Here is a 20,424-nt window from a genome sequence, read left to right on the forward strand (position 1 = left end):
TTAATAAAACAAAAAGAAAATTGGTGACAAAGAAATTTTGGGGAAGAGGTGTGTGGATGGACCTCTCTGAGTGACCAAAAACTGTGAAGATATTTGTGTCCTCTGTGTGCTCTCAGCAAAGGGTGACCTTGGCAAGGAGGATTTTAATAATCAAGTGGATATGATGACCCACTCTGTTGACACCACTCAGGTTCTTTCCCCAACCACTCCTGTCATCGCCCAATGGGCTTATGAACACAGTGGCCATGGTGTCAGAGAAGGAGGTTATTCATGGACTCAGCATCATGTACTTCCATTCACAAAGGCTGACCTAGCTACTGCCATCGCTGACTGCCAATCTGCCAGCAGCAGAGACCAACAATGAGCCCTCTATATGGCACTATTCCTTGGGGTGTTCGGCCAGCTACCTGTGGCAGTTCGATTACATTGGACCACTTCCATTATGGAAGGGACAGGGTTTGTTCTTACTGGGATACTCTTACTCAGGATATGGATTTGCCTCTCCTACATGCAATGCTTCCGCCAAGACTACCATCCATGGACTTGCAGAACGGACTTGTTGACTGCCGTGGTATTACACATAGCATTGCTTTTCACCAAGGAACTCACTCTACAGACAGAAATGCATGCATTCATGATCATGGCCTTCACTGGTCTTACCATGCTCCCCTTGATCCTGAAGCAGCTGGCTTGAGAGAACAATAGAATGGCTTTTTGAAGTCATAATTACAATGCCAAACGGGTGACAATACTTTGCAGGACCGGGGAAAAGTTCTCTAGAAGGCTGTATATGCTCTGAATCAGCATCTAGTATATGGTACTGTTTCTCCCATAGGTAGGATTCACAGGTCCAGGAATCAAGGGGTGGAAGTAGAAGTGACACCACTCACAATTACCCCTAGTGACCCACTAGCACCATTTTTGTTTCATATTCCCATGACATTATGTTCTGCCGGCCTAGAGGCCTTAGTTTCAGAGTGAGGTATGCTGCTCTCAAGATAGTAAGTTCTCATGACAGCTGGTTGTTTAAGTGTGTGGCACCTTCCCACCCTTGCTCCACTTTCACCACATGATCTGCCTATTCCTGCTTTGCCTTCTACCATGAGTAAAAGCTCCCTGAGGCTTCCCACAGAAGCAGCTTGCAGAACTATGCTTCCTGAACAGCCTGCAGAACCATGAACCAATTAAACCTCTTTTCTTATAAATTACCCAGTCTGAGGTATTCTTTATAGCAATGCAAGAATGGACTAACACTCTATGAGTGTTAGTCTCTATGAGCAGATACTGTGATTAACTCCTTTTAATAAACTGAGCCATGCAAGGTTAAATAACTTGCCCAAGGTCCATGTCTGGTTAGCTACAGTGCCAGATTCAAACTTAGGAAAAAGCTTCCGAAACCACTTTATAAACAACCATATTATTGCACTTCCCTGCTCAGAAAAACAAGGCACAGCTAGGAAGGCTTTACATGGTACTACTACCTTTTCATTCCTCGAAGGTAAAATTTGCCATGTAAATGTTTATCCAAAGAAAATCTTTCACATATATTGACATTTTAAACAGTCAACACTTTCCTTGCTAGTCCCTTACTCATCAATTCTACTTTGCATGCAGTGAGAAAGCCTCTTGAAACCCAAATGCCTGATCACATCTCTGGGATGGAGAAACTGAACCCATCGCTCAGACAGACCAGCTGAATCCAACAGAAGGGTGGTGCTAGCAGGGTTTTCGTAGCTTTGTTTCAGTTGTGGTTCTGGATTTTCTAAAGTGGCTCTAAACCACCAGCCAATGAGAGTATTTGAGATTTTATTTTAAGGCTTACTATCTCAAGCTCTGAACAAACAACAAAATAGGACATAACAAAAGTCTTCCAATAGAATAGGACAAACAATCATATACCAGCAGTAGATAGAAATGTACCTCCTCCAGAGTGATGACCACTGGTTAAAAATGGCTTTTAAAACCTGATATTGGTTTCTCTACAAGGGAAGTATGTAGAATAAGGAAGAGGGGTGGGGTAGGAAGGGGCTCACAGATGCTGCCAATGTTGTTGATAATTTCCTGTTACATTACATATATTTATATACATTCTTTCATATGTAGCGTATATTCCATAATGTCAAAGAAAAATACAATCATCGAATATTTGCTATGTGCCAAATAGTATGTCAAATATGTATCTTTATAATAAAACATTCAGGCTGTACTAAGAAACTTATTTTTAAATTCACTGATATTTCTGGCATCATTAGATCATATTAAAAATAATGCTAGGCCGGGCGCGGTGGCTCAAGCCTGTAATCCCAGCACTTTGGGAGGCCGAGATGGGCGGATCACGAGGTCAGGAGATCGAGACCATCCCGGCTAACACGGTGAAACCCCGTCTCTACTAAGAAATACAAAAAAAAAATAGACGGGCGAGGTGGCGGGCGCCTGTAGTCCCAGCTACTCGGGAGGCTGAGGCCGGAGAATGGCATGAACCCGGGAGGCGGAGCTTGCAGTGAGCTGAGATCCGGCCACTGCACTCCAGCCTGGGCTATAGAGCGAGACTCCGTCTCAAAAAAAAAAATAAAAAAATAAAATAAAAAAATAAAAATAAAAATAAAAATAATGCTAATAATAACAATTCATTGATACCATTGTTTTATCACCTACTCTATGCTATATACTTTACAATTATGTTTTCATTGTTCCTCACAACATCGTGAAGTAGTTGTGTCAGCTAAGATGAATTTGGTAATAGCATATCCAACTAAAGCTGATTCAGAAGAAAAATATTTATTATCTCCTATAACAAGAAGCCTGGAAAATATGGTGGGTCCCCGGTTTGTTCAGAAGTTCCACAACATCATCAAGAACCCTTGATAAGCTTCTTTCCATTCTCTCTCTATCATCATCAGTATATTTGAATTGGCCCCATAAACATACCCCTCACACTTGAAAAGATAGCTGCCCAGATCCAGGTAGTGCATATAGGTACAACAATGTCTGGTTAAGGAATAGGGATGTGTTCTTCCATCTCTTTTTATCTGGGAGGAAAACATTTTTCAGTAGTCTTCTACCCTAGAAAATTTCACATCAGGTCCAGCTGCTCAGGATTAAATCACATACCCATGCCCTAGTTTAAAGGGAGCCTGAGAAATAGAATAGCTGTTTCCACTTTATAGCAGGCTGGGGGTTCTACTAATAAGAAAGAAGGGGATACGGTGAGATACGATTAGTGATAGGCAATCAAAAGTATCTGCCGCTGAACTCTTAGCTCCAATCTACAGATGAAGCTTAGGTTCAAACTGGTTAAATAAGATACTGTGCCTTTTAAATGGTGCATTTAGACAAGACTGTCCAGTCCACAGCCTGTAGGCCACATGAGGCCCAGGACAGCTTTGAATGCAGCCCAACACAAATCCATAAACTTTCTTAAAACATTATGAGATTTTTTTGTGATTTGTTTTTCAGCTCATCAGCTGTTGTTAGTGCCAGTGTAGTTTGTGTGTGGCCCAAGACAATTCTTCTTCTTCTGATGTGGTCCAGGGAAGCCAAATGATTGTACACCCCTGATGTAGACCATTGATATAGTTTGGCTGTGTCACCACCCAGCTCTTATATTGAATTCCCACATGTTGTGGGAGGGACCTGGTGGGAGGTAATTGAATCATGGGGGCATATCTTTCCCATGCTGTTCTCGTGATAGTGAATAAGTCTCATGAGATCTGATGGTTTTAAAAAGAGGAATTGCCCTACATACGTGCTCTCTGTTTTCCTGCTGCCATCCATGTAAGACATGACTTGCTCCTTCTGCCATGATTGTGAAAATGGACTAATGCAACCATTTACATTCAAGGTTGATATTGATATGTGAGGTTTTCATACTATCATGAAGTTGTTAGCTAGTTGCTTTGTAGTTTCTATTGTGTGTTGCAGGCTATGTACTTAAGTGTGTTTCTGCTTTAGCAGGTATCATTCTTTCATTTCATGTTTAGAACTCCCTTAAGGATCTCTTCTAAGGCTGATCTAGTGTTAACAAATTCTCTTACAGCTTCCTTGTCTGGACAATATTTTATTTCTCCTTCACTTATGAAGCTTTAGTATGGTGGGGTATGAAATTCTCGGTTGAAATTTCTTTTCTTTAAGAGTGCTAAAATAGGCCCCCAATCTCTCCTTGCTTGTAAGATTTCTGTTAAGAAGTCTGTTAGCCTGATGGGATTCCCTTTGTATGTGATCTGCCCTTTTTCTCTAGCTGCCTTTTAGATATTTTTGTTTAGCGTTGACTTTGGACAATCTGGTGGTTACATTCCTTGATGATATTCATTTTGTATGGTATCTCACAGGTGTTCTCTGCATTTCTTATGTCTAGATGCCTACCTTTCTAGCAAGATTAGGAAAGTTTTTGTGAATTATTCCTTCAAATATATTTTCCAGATGTTTTACTTTTTCTCCTTCTTTATCAGGAATACCTGATTGGAATGTCACTTTACATAATCCCAAAAACTCTGGCCTGAGACTAAAATGTCTGTGCAGCCATGCCACTGGTTTACCAAAGAATGGCTGACTTTATATGTACCGGGATTAAAGATGGCATCCCGCTGTCAGTCCCAGGTCTGGGAAAGTACAGTTTTTCCCATTGTCTTTCCTTCAGAATATCTCCAAGAGCCTCTCCCCAAGTTAACTCTAGGGCTTGAAAGAAACAAACTGCTTTCCCTCGGCCTGGGTGGCGTGGATCCCAGTGGAAAGGTAAGTCACAAAGGAGGCTGTCTGCCTCTCTTATGTACTGATGACACAGGATTCTTTTGGTGCTGCTTTGCCAGCTGAAAACCTCTATGGCCAGTGGCACCTCTGCCCAAGTTTTGCTTGTGACCATTGGGCTGGCTCTGCCCACTCAGCCTGGCAAGCTGTACTTGGCTCACACTACTGGCCCAGACCCCATATCCACCACGGGTGAGCCAGGCGTGGAATGGCAAGGGATGTGTGAGAGAGATTACAAGATCCAGCCACAGCAAGCCAGGTGCACTGGCTGCTGCAGCAGGCAGCTCCAGGCATCAGCAGAGGTGCAAGCTCCATGCAAGCCTGTAGCTGGACCAGGCATGCCTCAAGCAGCTTCTGCTTTGGGCACTGGTGTCTGGACAAGAGGAATGTGGTGGTGCCCAAAATCTTTGAGATGCCAACAACCATGGAGCCCCAAGGGGGTGTTACAGCATGTCACAGCTCTGACTCAGGGAGTCCTGAGGTCTGGGCCTCCAGAAGGGTCGCAGCTCTTCTCCCCTAGTCTGGCAAATGGGAGCATGTCACCACCCACAGCTTGGAGGGCTGTCCAGAAACATGTTTCAGCTTGTTCATATTACAGCTCATTCAGTCCTTCTTCCCTGCTCCAGCCCACGGCTCCTGAACAGGCCAGGCCCCACCATTGGTTTCTGTCACATGGGGTGGCCACCTGGCACTGGCAGAGGCCAGGAGGGTTGCAGTATTACAGCTCCTTTTGTACTTACTGTTCAGTGGTCCTGGGTTTTTGTCCCACATCCAAGAAGAATGAGGTTAGGCGGACACCTTGAGAGTGAGCAGGGCAGAGGAGAGTTTTAATGAGTGACAGAACCCTTCTTCACATGAGAGGGAAACCCGAAGTGAGTGGCCCCTACCCAAAGGTGGGTAGTCTCAATGTTTGGCTGAGTCTGGGGTTCTTATGGGCTCTGAATAAGGGAGTGCATGCTGATTGGTCCATGGGTGGGCCTGGAAAAATCACCATTTGATTTGCTAAAAGTTATCAAGAAAGTTCTCACTCTGGTTGTGGATTCCACCCAGAACTGGCAGCCCAGTTTTCAGGCTTCAAGTTGTCTTTGGCTTGGGTTTCACCAGGGACCTACCCCTTTCTGCCTAGGAATTTGTCTGTCTCCTGCTGCTATCAGTAGGGCTTCACTCACTTTTATCAGCCAGATGCTGTCATGGGTGCTGTTTCCAGCATTTTCCTCTCCAGGATCTGGGGTGTCCTTCACGATTCTGGTAGAGTCCCATTTTCCTTCTTGAATTAAAGCTCACAGAGTTGATCTTTATGTACTATCTTGCTATTTCCAAATGTCTGAGGCACTCTGAAAATCCTCCAATCTGCCATCTTAGAAAACAAAACAAAACAAAATGAGGTGTTTTTAAAAAAAATGGTCACAAATAACCAATTCATGACCAACTCCAAAAATAAAACAAATTTCAATATCTCCAATTAACACTACTTCATAAATGTCTTACCAAGCACATCAGGATCCATTTGAAAAAGGATTAGGAGAAAAATTCCTCCTTTGACTTTCTTAAAATTACAATTCTCATTCTATGAGATTGGGATTGGATTCTCATTCTATGGGATTGGAAATTATAATTGTAACCCTAACTCATTGTCCCAAACCAAATGGATCTCTTCTTTTTAAAAATTACATTATTCAAACTTTTTTGTCTTTTATTGGGAGAACCAAGAAAATAAAAGTATTTCAGCATATGCCGTGCTACCCACACTTTTCATATTCTTCTGTAAACAACGAGGTTACAAGTGAAAAGCAAATGACTGTCCCCAGTCTTCAATCTGCACACCTGAGTCAGGTCACATTTACAAAACAATATGTAACAGAGAGAAGAATTAATATGTGGATGGAAAACCATGCTCACATGGATTAGGATGATTAGTAATTTGCTAGTGAAAGAAAGCCCAATTAGTGCAAAGGCAATAAGAAAATCTGCCCATGTTGAAAGAAGGGAAGACAAACTGGAAAATATGCTGAAGACCTAAAATCAAATAAAATTTCACCTGACCTCAGTAAAGCTAACCTTGCATCTCTCTGGGTATGATTGCAATGGTTTCATAGAAATTCATCCCAAAGTTTTTTTCTTTTTACAGAAGATCCACAAGATCTGAAATTCATCAATGGATTGGTCTAGCTATATACCCATTTCTATCTATCTATCTATCTATCTATCTATCTATCTATCTATCTATCCATCTACTTATCTATTCATCCATCCAGCTCTGTGATTTTACATTTTCAAATTTACCTACTTGCTAAAAATGTCTTTGTAACCCCAAATCAATACTATAGTGCTTTCAAAGTCATTCACAAATGTGCACAGAGTAGCAAAAACTTCAGTTGTCCCCAACTGAAGTTGAACACCGTGATGCCCTGCTTTCTTTGTTCAGCTCTAATACTGTAAACAAGTATCTATTCTTTTCATGGCCTCTTTATTGCCATATTTTTCTTATCTTCATGCTTTTTGTTTTTGTTTTTGGTGATTTCACTGTTTAAAGTGTCCCCTAAGTGTAGTGCTAAAGTAATCTGTAGTGTTCCTAAGCACAAAAAGACTGTGATATGCCTTATGGAGAAAATACATGTGTTGGATAAGTTTTGTTCAGGCATAAATTACACTGCTGTTGGCCATGGGTTCAAATTTAATGAATCAACAGTATATATTAAATATCTTTAAACAGAAACACACATAAAACAATGTTATGTATGAATCAGTTGACAAAAATGTGACCAGAGGCTTGCAGGAAACTAACCCTGAATTTCCTAGAAACAATACTTCAGTATTGTCTAATTCAGGATTGTAATTTTATGGAACATAGCTACTTGTTATTCCCAAATAACAAGAATCAACATATTGTACATACAGTCATCCCTCAATATCTGAGGAGGATTGGTTCCAGAACCCCTGTGGATACCAAAATCCAAGGATACTCAAGTCACTTGTATAGAGTGGCATAGGACTTGCATACAACCTATGCACATCCTGCTGTGTCCTTTAAATCATCTCTAGATTATTTATAATACCTAATAAAATGTAAATGCTATGCAAATAGTGTTATTCTGTGTTTCTATCTGTATTATTTTTATTGCTGTATTGTTTTCTATTTTTTTCCAAATATTTTGACCTGCAGTTGGTTGAATCTGTGGATGTAGAACTCTCCAATATGGAGGGCCAACTGTATCTATATAGGGAGGTATATAGAGTGATATATCATCATATTCATCTGCAATATGAGTCTATTGAACAGAGTCCTCTGAGCTGAATTTTCTACCTGCCTACATTCTCCTACATTCAGGTAAACTGTCCTGATTTTCCCATGATTAAGGAGTTTCCCAGGATAAGAGACAAGAGACTTGCAGTGCTAAAACTGGGAAAATCTTGGCGCAAACAAAGAATTGTTCCCCCAATACCAGAGTTTCTCACAGCCAAAGCAGCACTGAGGTGGGAGGAGAGCCCAGTACAAACCCTTCAACTCTTGGTCTGCAGCTAGTAACCCCCCATTAAGAAAGAGATTCTCATGGAATAAATACCCTCCCAGGCAGTTAAGCACTACTGGCCACACTTAGGCTTTTGAAGGCTCCTAAGAAAGGCCTGGGTCACTCTGGCAAAGTTCCACTGAGAGAACATTAACAAAAAACTCATTTGCTTTACATTTCTAATGGCCCTTGCAAGTGTATCTTTGATGTGTGTAGAGATTTCAAAGCGTTGAACTATGAAGAAAGATTGTGTTTAAATCAAATAGTGTAAAATACAAATGCCCGGGGAATGCAATATTTTCATTCAGGCAACTAATATATCATTTTCTTTTACATGTGTAAAGTGATAAAAGACAGTGGAGAGAAAAATGTGGATTATAGGGCCAAATCCACATTTCCTACATCAGCAAATTCTCAAATTTTCAGAGATTTAGGACTCCACATAGACCAGTGATTCTCAACTTTGGCTGCACATTTGAATCATCCAAGGGGTTTAAAAATTCCTATGCCTGAGCTCCACCCATTTCAATAAAATTGAATAGGAATTGGGAAGCAGGAGAGATGTACTTGGCATCAGAATAGTTTTAACAGCTTTCCAGGTGATTCTAACGTGCAGCCAGTGCTGAGAACCACTCACAAGGAGGACAGCATTGAGAAAGAATATCAGGAAACTTCTGTGTTCAGCAGGGAAGAATGAATGCTGTCATCAGCTGGTGATGCCTACCACAGGTGGAGTACAGAAAGGAGGGCTGCAGCCTACAGAGCTGCCCTAAATGGTTTTTATCAACCCTAGTGATGTGGAAACATTCAAACTCTGGAATCAGATGGATCTTGATTTAATATTGGCTCTGCCACTTATGACTATATTATACTTATACAACTTTAATGAAGTTACTATCCTCTTGACATCAGCATCCTCATCTAGATATTCATTTTGCAAGGTCATTGTGAAGATTAAGTGAAAATGCGTATGTCAAGTACCAGACACACAGTGGATGCTTAGTGAATGGAAACTATTGTTGTTATTATCAGACCCCCACATTTTCATGTTTGGCCATTTTCTGAGTTGTGTTCTTTTATTCTGCAAAGAATAACAGAGTAGCTTTATGAAATTGGACTAGTAGTATTATAAAAACAAAATAATAAAAAGTGAAAAAAATGGCCAATGCAATTTTGCAAACATATAATCTAGTTCAGGGGTCAACAAATTACTGCCTGTGGGCCAAATCCAGCCACATCCGCTCATTTATTTTTTGCTTTTAGCTCTTTTCCCACAACAAGAGACCATCTGGCCCACTAAACTGGAAATATTTACTGTCCATTCCTTTAGAGAAAATATTTATTTGACTTCTGATCCTAGTTCATCAATACTCAGTGTGGTTCATGGACACCAAGACCCTTTCAGGGGATCTGTAAGGTCAAAGCTATTTTTACAATAATACTAAGACATCATTTACCATTTTCACTGTGTTGACATTTGCATTAATAGAACAAAGCAATGGTGGGTAAAACTGCAAGTGCCTAGGCACAAACCAAGATACAAGACAGTGGCACCAAAGTGTACTCGTAGTCATATTCTTTACCACCACACATTTGCAGGACAAGAAAAAAAGCCAGTTTCACCTTAGTCAGTGTTTCTCAGCCTTGGCAATATTGACATTTTGGAATAAACCACTCTTGGTTGTGTGGTTATCTTGTGCGTTGTGGGGTGTTTGGCCTCTACCCACCAGATACCACTAGCCCTCCCTTTCTCCTAGTCATGACAAAAGTGTCTCCAGACCTTCTCCAAATGCGCTCTGGGGAGGAAAAAAAATCACTCCTCTCCCTTTCTTTTCCCCACTCCCTCCCCCTGGGAACCACTAAATTAACCTGATGAAGCAGTAGAAATTATTAATTTTATTAAATCTCAATCCTGAGTACACATCTTCTTAAGTTTCTCTCTGGCTAAATGGGAAGGATGCATTGGCTTGGCACTTATGCTGCTGATTGCAATACAGAAATTCAGTGGTTATCTTAAGAAAAAAAAAACCCTTGTGTTATTTGCCTATGTGCCAAACTAACCACTTTTTTTTATGGAACAGTTTTTACTTGAAACAATAACTAATGAACAATCTATGATTCTTCGTTTGGGGCTATTTGGTAGACATTATACAGAAAATGAATGAAGTGAGCCTTTCCTTTCAAGCAAAACTACAGATATTAGTATTTGTTGCCAGTGATACAATTTGAGCTTGCATATGAAAACTGAAGTTTTGGAAAATCTATCTCGCCACTGTAAACTTGAAAGTTTCCCAATACTTAAAAGACTTTTCTGATGAGATCAGTGGTGAAAATAGTGAATGCAATGTTTTATATTATATAATGAAATGCATCAACCTTTGGAAGACATGCCAAACTCAGTAAACCAGTATTTTTCCAAATGGCTAATGCTTAATATTTCAAAGTCATGCATAGGCAAAAGATTTAATCAAAGTGCAAGACAGACCAGTGGATTTTAATGTAATAGGATACAAAGTTAATTAAAGTCACATATCACAACTAACCTTTGAGAAACTACTACTTGGTGAGTTTTGGTGTAGTATCCAAGAAGAATATTCACAATTATCAAGGCAATTCTGAAAATAGTCCTCCCTTTTCTAACTTCATATCTTTATGAGGCCAGATTTAACAGATCAAATACAGAAACGTATGAGAAGCTAGACGTCATCTATTAAGCAGTTACTAAAAAAAATGCAAAAATATACAGGAATGCAAGTCTTCTTACTAAATTTTTTTGTTTTGGAAAATGTGATTTTTTATGAAAATATACATTTTAAAAATTGCCTATTTTAACTTCCAATATGGCCAATATCAATAGATATAAACCAGATGACAAAAACGCTGGGATCTTTGATAATTTTCAAGAGAGTAAAGGGGTCCTAAAACCAAAAGATTTGAGAATTGCTGATCTATTTTGTGTTTGCAGAGTATTTATAATATTTATATAACTAAATTAAACATTATTAACAATAAAGACCACATAACTCTAATGATGAATGAGATATAGGAAAAAGGAGTGGGAAAATATGTACATAGGTCGTTTAGTTTTTTGGGTATTTTTTTTTTTTTTTTTTTTGATGGGAGGAGCTGGCAGTATAGCAAGTGAGGGTCTAGATGTAGAAACAGGGAGGGCATATGTGGCCTTGAGCAATTTAGTCTCCTATCTGTGCTTCAGTTTCCTCATTGTTAAAGTGGCAATGATTCCAGTACTTACAGCATTATTTGGAGGATTACATGAGTAAATCGCTAAAAAGAGTATCGAATAGGCTTGGTGCTTAGAGTAAGTGCCCTGTCTGGGTCAGCTATTTTTGTTTAATAATAAACAATGAATTTGTGTCAGCAGGGATAAGGTCAGACCCACAGTTATGGCTTACAGGTGCTGACCCTGTCCCCTCAATGGGATGACTGAAAGCAGGAAAATCCAGTCACTAGCCCCCAGAGACAAAATATCATGAAGCTGAGAAAGAACTTAGAATCTCCTAACCCCCTTCCTGCCCTAATATCACACTTTCTAATCCAGAATCACATCTGTTACCCCTGTGAGGTACATGGATGTGCTCCAAGGTTTCAGAGCAAATGATGTGAGGTTGGCTTGGTTTCATACGTCAGTTCCAGAGCAGTTATAATTTTTCTTGTTCCTGCACTGTGATTAATTTTCCCTTCAGCTCAGTTTGGCTGCCAGCAATCATTTGGAATTACGTTGATTTCAGCAAAGACCCACACAACGACCTTCACCTTTTAAAAGACACATGCTTTAAAGAAGGGGCTTGCAAATTTTTATAGTAAGAAGGATTCTTAATGAAACCATGGGGACATTTATTGCATAAGCAAATGAAATGTTTGTGAAATGGTTTTAAAAATTCTAATGAAAAATCTACTTCTGAAAGTAAGGAAGTTACCTCAAATTTTAAATTATATCTTAGTAGGACAAACAGTATATAAAATTCAGTTCCTGTATCTTCCTACCACCCTATATCAAGCAGGATAAATTTACGGTAATTGTTTTCTAAGGTTGCTGAGAATGTTGAGTTGAGAGTCTGAAACCTTGCCAAATTCGAATGTCACCTTCTCTCTGAGATGTGTCCTAAGTACACCATTTACCATTGGCTCCCCATTCTTCATTTTCCTTGAGGCCATTTCTCCATCTAACACACTATATATTTTACATAGGTATTTTGTTTAGTGTCTTTCTGCCTCAATATTGTGGCAGGAATTTTTGTACTTTTTCTTCAGTGATACGTTCCTGACTTCTAGAACGGGGTCTGGCCTATGGTAGGGACCCCCTACATCCAGCTTTTACCTTTAAATCGGGAATAAAAAATGTCCCTTGATTCACTGCATATCATGAATTCATACATGGAGCCTTTGAAGTAATAAATGAGTCTATGTTGCAATAAAAAACCTGTTGGATCCAAGAGCATTTAAGTATTGTTCTACAACCTGGCAATTGTATGAGCCAAAATATGAAACAGGGGCTCCAGGAACATATTCCAGGGGTCTTTCATTTTCATTCATCTAACATTATTCTTTGATGAATAGATGTCTTTAGCTTCAACCAGCTGTCCAGCTCATGAAAGCACAAACCTCTGTCTCACATACCCATACAGGACACTGTGCCTTAGTGGGGTTTAAAAAATAAATAAGGGATTGATGGCAGAAGTACCCCATTTTCCCCAAGTGATGTGTTCCAGTGCAATTGTACATGGAATATTTGAAAATCAAGTACCAAAAATGAGGGAACTTCACTACTTAAATTTGTTCTGTACTAAATATTTATTGTAAAGCACAGAATTGCTTTGTAACAACATGCTGTATAAGGTCATATTTTGATATCTAAGATTTTCTTTCTTTCTTTTTTTTTTTTTTTTTTTTGAGACGGAGTCTCGCTCTGTCGCCCAGCCTGGAGTGCAGTGGCCGGATCTCGGCTCACTGCAAGCTCCGCCTCCCGGGTTCCCGCCATTCTCCTGCCTCAGCCTCCTGAGTAGCTGGGACTACAGACGCTCCCCACCTCGCCCGGCTATTTTTTTGTATTTTTTTACTAGAGACGGGGTTTCACCGGGTTAGCCAGGATGGTCTCGATCTCCTGACCTCGTGATCCGCCCATCTAAGATTTTCTTAAATCAGTAAATTGAGACACACACACACTGGGTGTAGAATCCACAAGCTCAATTTTGGGCCAGGATGATGATTGATGAATAAGAAGTAGCTCCTTTAGAAGACTTGACTGGCACATGTAACCATTAGGAAATTATAAATAAAAGGTGGGGGGGATTGTGTGTTCTTTAAAAGCAAGGGCATCCTTTCATTCACCTTTGTTATCTGGAGTCTCGTAAAAGCATATTATAGGCATGCCATACCTATTTGGTGATTAAATAAAATCATGAGTAAGCAAATGATCAAATGCAATTAAGTACTAAAAAGATTTTTGGCTAGACATGGTGGTTCACGCCTGTAATCCTAGCATTTTGGGAGGCCGAGGCAGGAGGATTACTTGAGCCCAGGAGTTCGATACCAGCCTGGGCAACATAGTGAGATCCTGAAATAAAAAAATAGCCAAGTGTGGTGGCACACGCCTGTGGTGCACCTACATAGGAGACTGAGGCAGCAGTATAGCTTGAGCCCAGGAGGTCAAGGCTGCAGTGAGCCATGATCACACCTCTGCACTACAGCCTGGTCAACAGAGTGAGACTCTGTCTCAAAAAGATACTAAAATAAAAGAAAATGTTAAGATTTTTAAAGAGTCTATAATGCAGTAAAAATTTACACCGAAGGAGTCACTGGAGATAGCCGCATGGAAGAGTTGCACCTTGTAGGAAATTAAGGCTTCAAATGCTAGAACAAAGGGTAAATAGGAATTCCTAACAAGGAGAGTAATCTAGATCTGTGCACCAATCGGTTAGAAGGACTGTGAGCAGCAACCTCCAATATGTATTTATTTATATTTATACGTATGTTCCACTACATTAACAAGAAAAAAATTTAGACATACACAAAAATAAGATTTTAAAAGAAAAGTTAAAGATGAAATCAGTAATATTTTAAATTGTTATTTATTAATGGTATATCATTATTTCTATTGGGCATAAATCTACATTTCCAATAACCTTTTTAATAATTTTGAATATTGAATTTTATGGCTAACTTCCAGTCATATCAGATTGGACCACATTGCCTCAAAATATGGCTAATGAGGAATTTTAATAGGTATAAGAGATGTGTCAGCTAAGCCATTTTCTTATTTGCTCATGCCTACATTATTCATATTGTCCTTAATCCTCTGTTCTTTGAAGGAACTTAAATGACTTGTGAAAGTTAGCTTGGTTAAAGCTAGATAATAGAATCTACTCAATCAGCCAAGCACATAAAAACTGTAATACACTGAAAGATGCTTAAAGTTAACAAGTCAGCGAGAAAACCTGTGGCAAGGAAATCAACCTAGCACACTAGTGGAATATGCAGCCATCACCCGACAGATGGGTTGAGTGTGCCAGGGTCAAGGCTCACTTTAAGACCATGGACCACACCTGCCCCATGCAGGTGGAGTTAGCAGTTCACATAGTTGTGAAAGGTGCATGTGTGGGGTCCGATCATTTATGATGGTTGAGATATTTTGACCTGGAAAGATAGGTTAATGAGAATATTTGCATATTAGTCTGTCCTGGAAATCAGGAACAAATTAAAAACCTCAAAGAAGCAGATTCAGAGGAACTATGAATGAAACCTATTATTCAACTTGAGCTAGCTCCCTGAGTGTCAACTCCCTATAGAATCTGCTGCTCATGGGACTCTGATTTTTTTTTTTTTTTCCTGAGACTGTCTCCCTCTGTTTCCCAGGCTGGAGTGCAGCGGCACTATCTTGGCTCATTGCACCCTATGCCTCCTGGGTTCAAGCAATTCTCATGCCTCAGCCTCCCGAGTAGCTGGGATTATAGGCATGTGCCACCACGCCCAGCTAATTTTTTGTATTTTTGGTTGAGACGGGGTTTTGCCATGTTGACCAGGCTGGTTGCAAACTCCTGTTCTCGATCAGGAGTTCCAAGCCATCCACCCACCTCAGCCTTCCAAAGTGCTGGGATTACAGGTGTGAGCTACCGTGCCTGCATGATTTTCTTTTAAAAGATAAACCTATTTTCTTCATTGTTTTTGGCAGGAGAGAGCCAGGAGCTGCCTGACATACCTGGTGAGCCAACTGGCCAACATGGAGCATTCATTTCACCATATTCTCCTGCTGGAGATTAAAGGCATCACCGACACCTTCTCCTCAATCTTGGGCCCTCAGAGCAGAGACATCTTCCGCATGAGCAACAGCTTCACCGCCATTGCTAAACTCCTTACCCGACAACTGGAAAATGCAAAGGCTGGAAGTGGCAGGTGAGCAAGAGCTTCTGTGTACCTCAGGGAGCTGCTGTGCACCTGTGGAGGTAGAATGCAGACAGCTAAGCCTTTCTAACTGCCAAAGGAAGCTAAAACCTGTATCTCAACAGAGAATAATATCTGTACAAATTATGGCACTTGCCAGAATCTTTCTTCTAAATATGTGAAAACAAGAATGTAACAAAACAATAAAAAGGTTCACAAAATATGGTAAAGGAATAAGAACGTAGTACAAGGAATATTTTATAGCACCCATTTATTTACTCAACAAATTTAACAATTTAAGTTGTCATACTGAATAATTTAACATAGCTTACTGCGTACCAGGAAGCTAGACACATATAGAGAGATAATAACATGTTCCTTGTATTCAAGAAGCTCACTGACTAGTATGAGATAAATATTTAAGTGCATAATGGGAGAATGGCAGAATGGCGGAAAGCTTATGCTTATCAACATGGGTTCAAGAGACATGGAAAATACAGAGATGGAGTATCTACTTCTGTATCAAAGGGAGAGGGGTGGAAATCTGATATCAGAAGAGGTTCCCCTGAAGAGGTGATATTTTGAACCAAGTAGCGAAAGATGACCAGATTTCACCAGGCTGTCTTTCGGGCAGCATTTGAAAAAGCACTTTCTGGAAACAGAAGTCATTTTGTATGACTAGGGTTATGTCACAAGGAAAATAACATTAGGAGTGCTAATGAAGTGGTAGGCAGGGACCAGAGGATGACAGGCTCAACAGAGTGGACTAAGGAGTTCAACTTTACCCTCTAAGCAGTGAGGAGTGATTGTGGAGCTTTGTACATGGCAGGGTACAATCAGTCCAGATTTCAGGAAGCCCATCCTGGCCCCAGTGCAGAGGATGTCTCAGGAAGAGGCAGATGAGCCAGATCAAATGAGGGAAGAGCAGGAAAGTGTGCATAGGTGTTGACCATGAGGAAAGTATTGACGATTGATGTGAGGAAGCTGCCATTGGTGTGGCTAGCAGAAAACAGGGTGATGGGGGTTGCAGAGAGAGAGGACACAATGCACAAACTGGCCTTTTAAAGAAGCTTGTCTTTGGAAAAAATATGCAAGGCCATGCAAGATTGAGGGAGGGGTTTTATTTGTTTTGCTATGTTTTGAATAGAGAGAAACTTAAAAAGCTTTATGACCTTTAGAAGTTACAAAAGCCCTTTAAGTATGTAATCTCATTTGATCTTCATGACCATTCTACAGGCAAGAAGGACAGATGTCACTTACTCCTACTTTATAGAAGAAGAAACAGAGGCTCAGATACTGGTTAAATTTATCCCAATGTTACACAATGACTAAGTGACAGAGGATGGACTCGACCGCATCTCCATAATTCAGATCACAGGCAATGGAAGGTGCACAGTTATGGAGGAGGGTGGGGCCATTTGCGACTAATGTCAAATTCTGCGGGGATTTTTTGGAATAACAAATGATGCATGCCATTTCCAGTATGAAACAAGAATTCCATGAGAAGTCATCTTGATAGAGTAGTGAGCATTTAGTCATTTGGGTCCACTTTATGTTCATCATGGTGTAGAGCCTGGAGGTCCTAAGAGACATAAGGTACTATCCTTACCATCAAGAGTCACAGTCAGAGGATGTGATGTGCATGGAGGAAAAAGGAATGCACTCTCCAGCAGCCAGGGAGTCGAATATTTCACAGAGAAGGTAAAATTTAAGTTCATTTCCTATTTATTATCTTCCACGTGCCAAGCATTTCTCTAAACACTAGGTCAAGTTGCACAGAATGAATGAAAATTCCTCAGATAGGGTAGAAAGGACACCACAAACAAACAACCAAAAATAAATAGCACATGCCAAGATACAAGGGCTTAATAGTATGTGCTCAGACTAAGGAAAGACAATTTGTTCAGTAGGGCAAGAAAGTAAGTTGAAAAGTTAGGTCAGAGGCAGATTATCAGAGGCCTTACATGCTGTGTTAGAAGCAAGGGTTTGTTCTGTAAGCAACATGTAAACTTGGAAAGATTTTACTCCAGAGAATGATCACAGCTCTTAGCACAGGAATTAGCAGATAGTAAGCACTCAAATATTTTCACCAAATGAATAGGTAAATCAGGAGTAACTAACATCATAAAGCATTGAATTAATTTGACTGGAGCACCCAGCTGGCAAGTGACAAACTGAGAGGTCTAGACAAAATGATGAGAGCCTAAGAAGTCAGGGCAGATCATTATAGTAGAGAACACAAAATTACGAGGAACTGATCACCTATTGGAGGTGGAGTAAGAAGAGGGTAGTGGATGAACACCCAGAGATATGTAGCTTAAGTGATTGCACAGAAATGGAGATGATACTGATAACCAAGAAAGGAGGTTGCAGGAGGGAAGCCAACCTGGGACGGCCTCTTAGCCCCTGCGCAGAGAACATAATCTGACCAATAGTGTCATCAAAGTCAATAACTATTCACAGAGGTAGAGTCATTGTAAATGTCCTTTTCTTTCAACACAATGGGTTTGATCGAGCATATAAAAATGTGTTGTCACCTCATTTGATATACAGATGCCTATTAGAAGAGTTTCTTAACCTTGGTATTGTTGATATTTGGGCTGGACTGAGTTGTAAGGCTGCCATATGCCTTATGGAATATTCACCAGCAGTGCTGGCCGCTACCCACTAGATGATAGAAGAAGCACCCCCTTTCAATTGTGACAACCAAAAATGTCTCCAGGTTTTGCTAAATGTCCCTGAGGAAACAAAAACCTCCCCCACTTGAGAATCACTACTATATACATATACCATTCAAAAATAGCATTTTCATAGACCCATAAGTTAACTGGCAATAACCTAAACACGTGGCAGCATCCAGGAGAATCAAGACCAGCATCATTAAAAAGATTTGCCATTTATATGTACCCACAAAGTCGCTGTTGGACAATTTTAATGATGTGGTTTTAGAAATTTGGTTTACAGTCTCTGCAGCTGGTGTCTGAGGGAGCCATTCTGTGCTGTATGCACAGCTGAACTGTGTGTGTCTTCTCCAAGCCATGGCTGAGATGTGCCATGAGTGAAAGTTTGAGACCATGTCCTGGCCAGTGCTCTCCTATTCTCTATTGTCCCTATGGACACAAGGTTTCAAGAGGCCAGTTGACATTTCTGAGATTATATATGTGAAAATCTTTATGTAAAGAGAAAAAAAATATTATATAAGGGTGTTACTTAGGCATCTTAACAGGAAAATCCATTTTTAATAAGTAGGCCTGGCCGGGCGCGGTGGCTCAAGCCTGTAATCCCAGCACTTTGGGAGGCCGAGACGGGCGGATCACGAGGTCAGGAGATCGAGACCATCCTGGCTAACACGGTGAAACCCCGTCTCTACTAAAAAACACAAAAAACTAGCCAGGCGAGGTGGCGGGCGCCTGTAGTCCCAGCTACTCGGGAGGCTGAGGCAGGAGAATGGCGGGAACCCGGGAGGCGGAGCTTGCAGTGAGCTGAGATCCGGCCACAGCACTCCAGCCTGGGCGACAGAGCAAGACTCCGTCTCAAAAAAAATAAATAAATAAATAAGTAGGCCTGTATTAGTCCATTTTCATACTGTTGTAAAGAACTGGCTGAGACTGGGTAATTTATAAAGTCAAGAGTTCGGCATGGCTGGGAAACCTCAAGAAACTTACAATCATGGAAGAAGGCAAAGGGGAAACAAGACACCATCTTCACAAGGCAGCAAGAGGTGCCAAGCAAAGCGGGAAGAGCCCCTTATAAAACCATCAGCTCTCATGAGAACTCTCTCACTATCGCGAGAACAGCATGGGGGAAACTGCCCCCATGATTCAATTACCTCCACCTGGTCTCTCCCTTGACACATGGGGATTATGGGGATTACAATTCCAGATGAGATTTGGGTGGGGACACAAAGCCTAACCATGTCAAGCCCAACTCAATTAGCAATGAACAATTTCCCCAAGAAAAGAATTTAGGAGATATGTAGATAGGAAGAAAAAATAAGGTCCTACTTGAAAATATGAGTCTGCATATATGAGAATGCATTTAAAATATTTTTAAACTATTTTTCTGAGGTTAGAGGGCAGGAGAGTAGGAAACAAAGAAAGAGCAAAATGAAATATAAGGAGATGAAAAGGTCACCACTCACCGCATACCACTACTGCCATCATCTCCCACCTCAACCTCTCTCAACTGAAAATACTTCTCTCAGTTCAACCTTCATTGTCAATCTTCTTCTAATTGACTGTAATTATTCAGTGGGAATCTCTAAACCCTCGTGTGGACAGCCAGTCTTTTGTCTGAATGGCTCATCCTCTCTGGGATGGTTGTTAAGGCTTCTCTCCCAACATCTTTTCCTTGAATACCCTTCATTGTGACCATTTAACTTCAGTCATTTTAATCTCTGCCCTCAAAGCAGAAAGGTCTACACTTTTGTCGAAAGCATGCAGCAAAATCTGATCCTTACAATTAAAGGGGAAATGAATAAGTGAAGAGAGCTCGAAAGAAAATTAAAGATGATAAAATTCAAAACAGATGTCATCTAATTTACAAAGCTGACACATAGCCCAGCAGGCCAGATTTTAGACTTCAGGCCAAAACTACAAGATTATCAAAAGAAAAACAATTAGCATCCTAGAGAGAATGAAAAACTGAAGCAGACAGGAGCCTTTCTTGTGCCAAATGACTGAATAAATTGAGTGAGTTTTGTTAGAAGCACCAGGTAAGCCCACTTGCACTTTTCCTGCTCCTGTTTTAGAAAGAATGTTTATATGTAAATAAT

The 20,424-nt window shown here is 40.4% G+C and overlaps 1 protein-coding gene across 3 annotated transcripts in view; it reads left to right on the plus strand.

Annotated features, from left to right (window-relative positions):
* The window catches only part of VEPH1 (ventricular zone expressed PH domain containing 1), a 246,174-nt gene that overhangs the window by 115,271 nt on the left and 110,479 nt on the right, over nucleotides 1–20,424 (plus strand). For all 3 annotated transcript variants that reach the window (XM_025377014.1, XM_025377016.1, XM_025377017.1), the window contains one exon: nucleotides 15,442–15,662. In XM_025377014.1, the coding sequence (XP_025232799.1) occupies nucleotides 15,442–15,662 (221 nt within the window). The remainder of the gene's footprint in view (nucleotides 1–15,441; nucleotides 15,663–20,424) is intronic.

Source organism: Theropithecus gelada, chromosome 2 (assembly GCF_003255815.1).
Source record: "Theropithecus gelada isolate Dixy chromosome 2, Tgel_1.0, whole genome shotgun sequence".
Classification (NCBI taxonomy): Eukaryota; Metazoa; Chordata; class Mammalia; order Primates; family Cercopithecidae; genus Theropithecus; species Theropithecus gelada.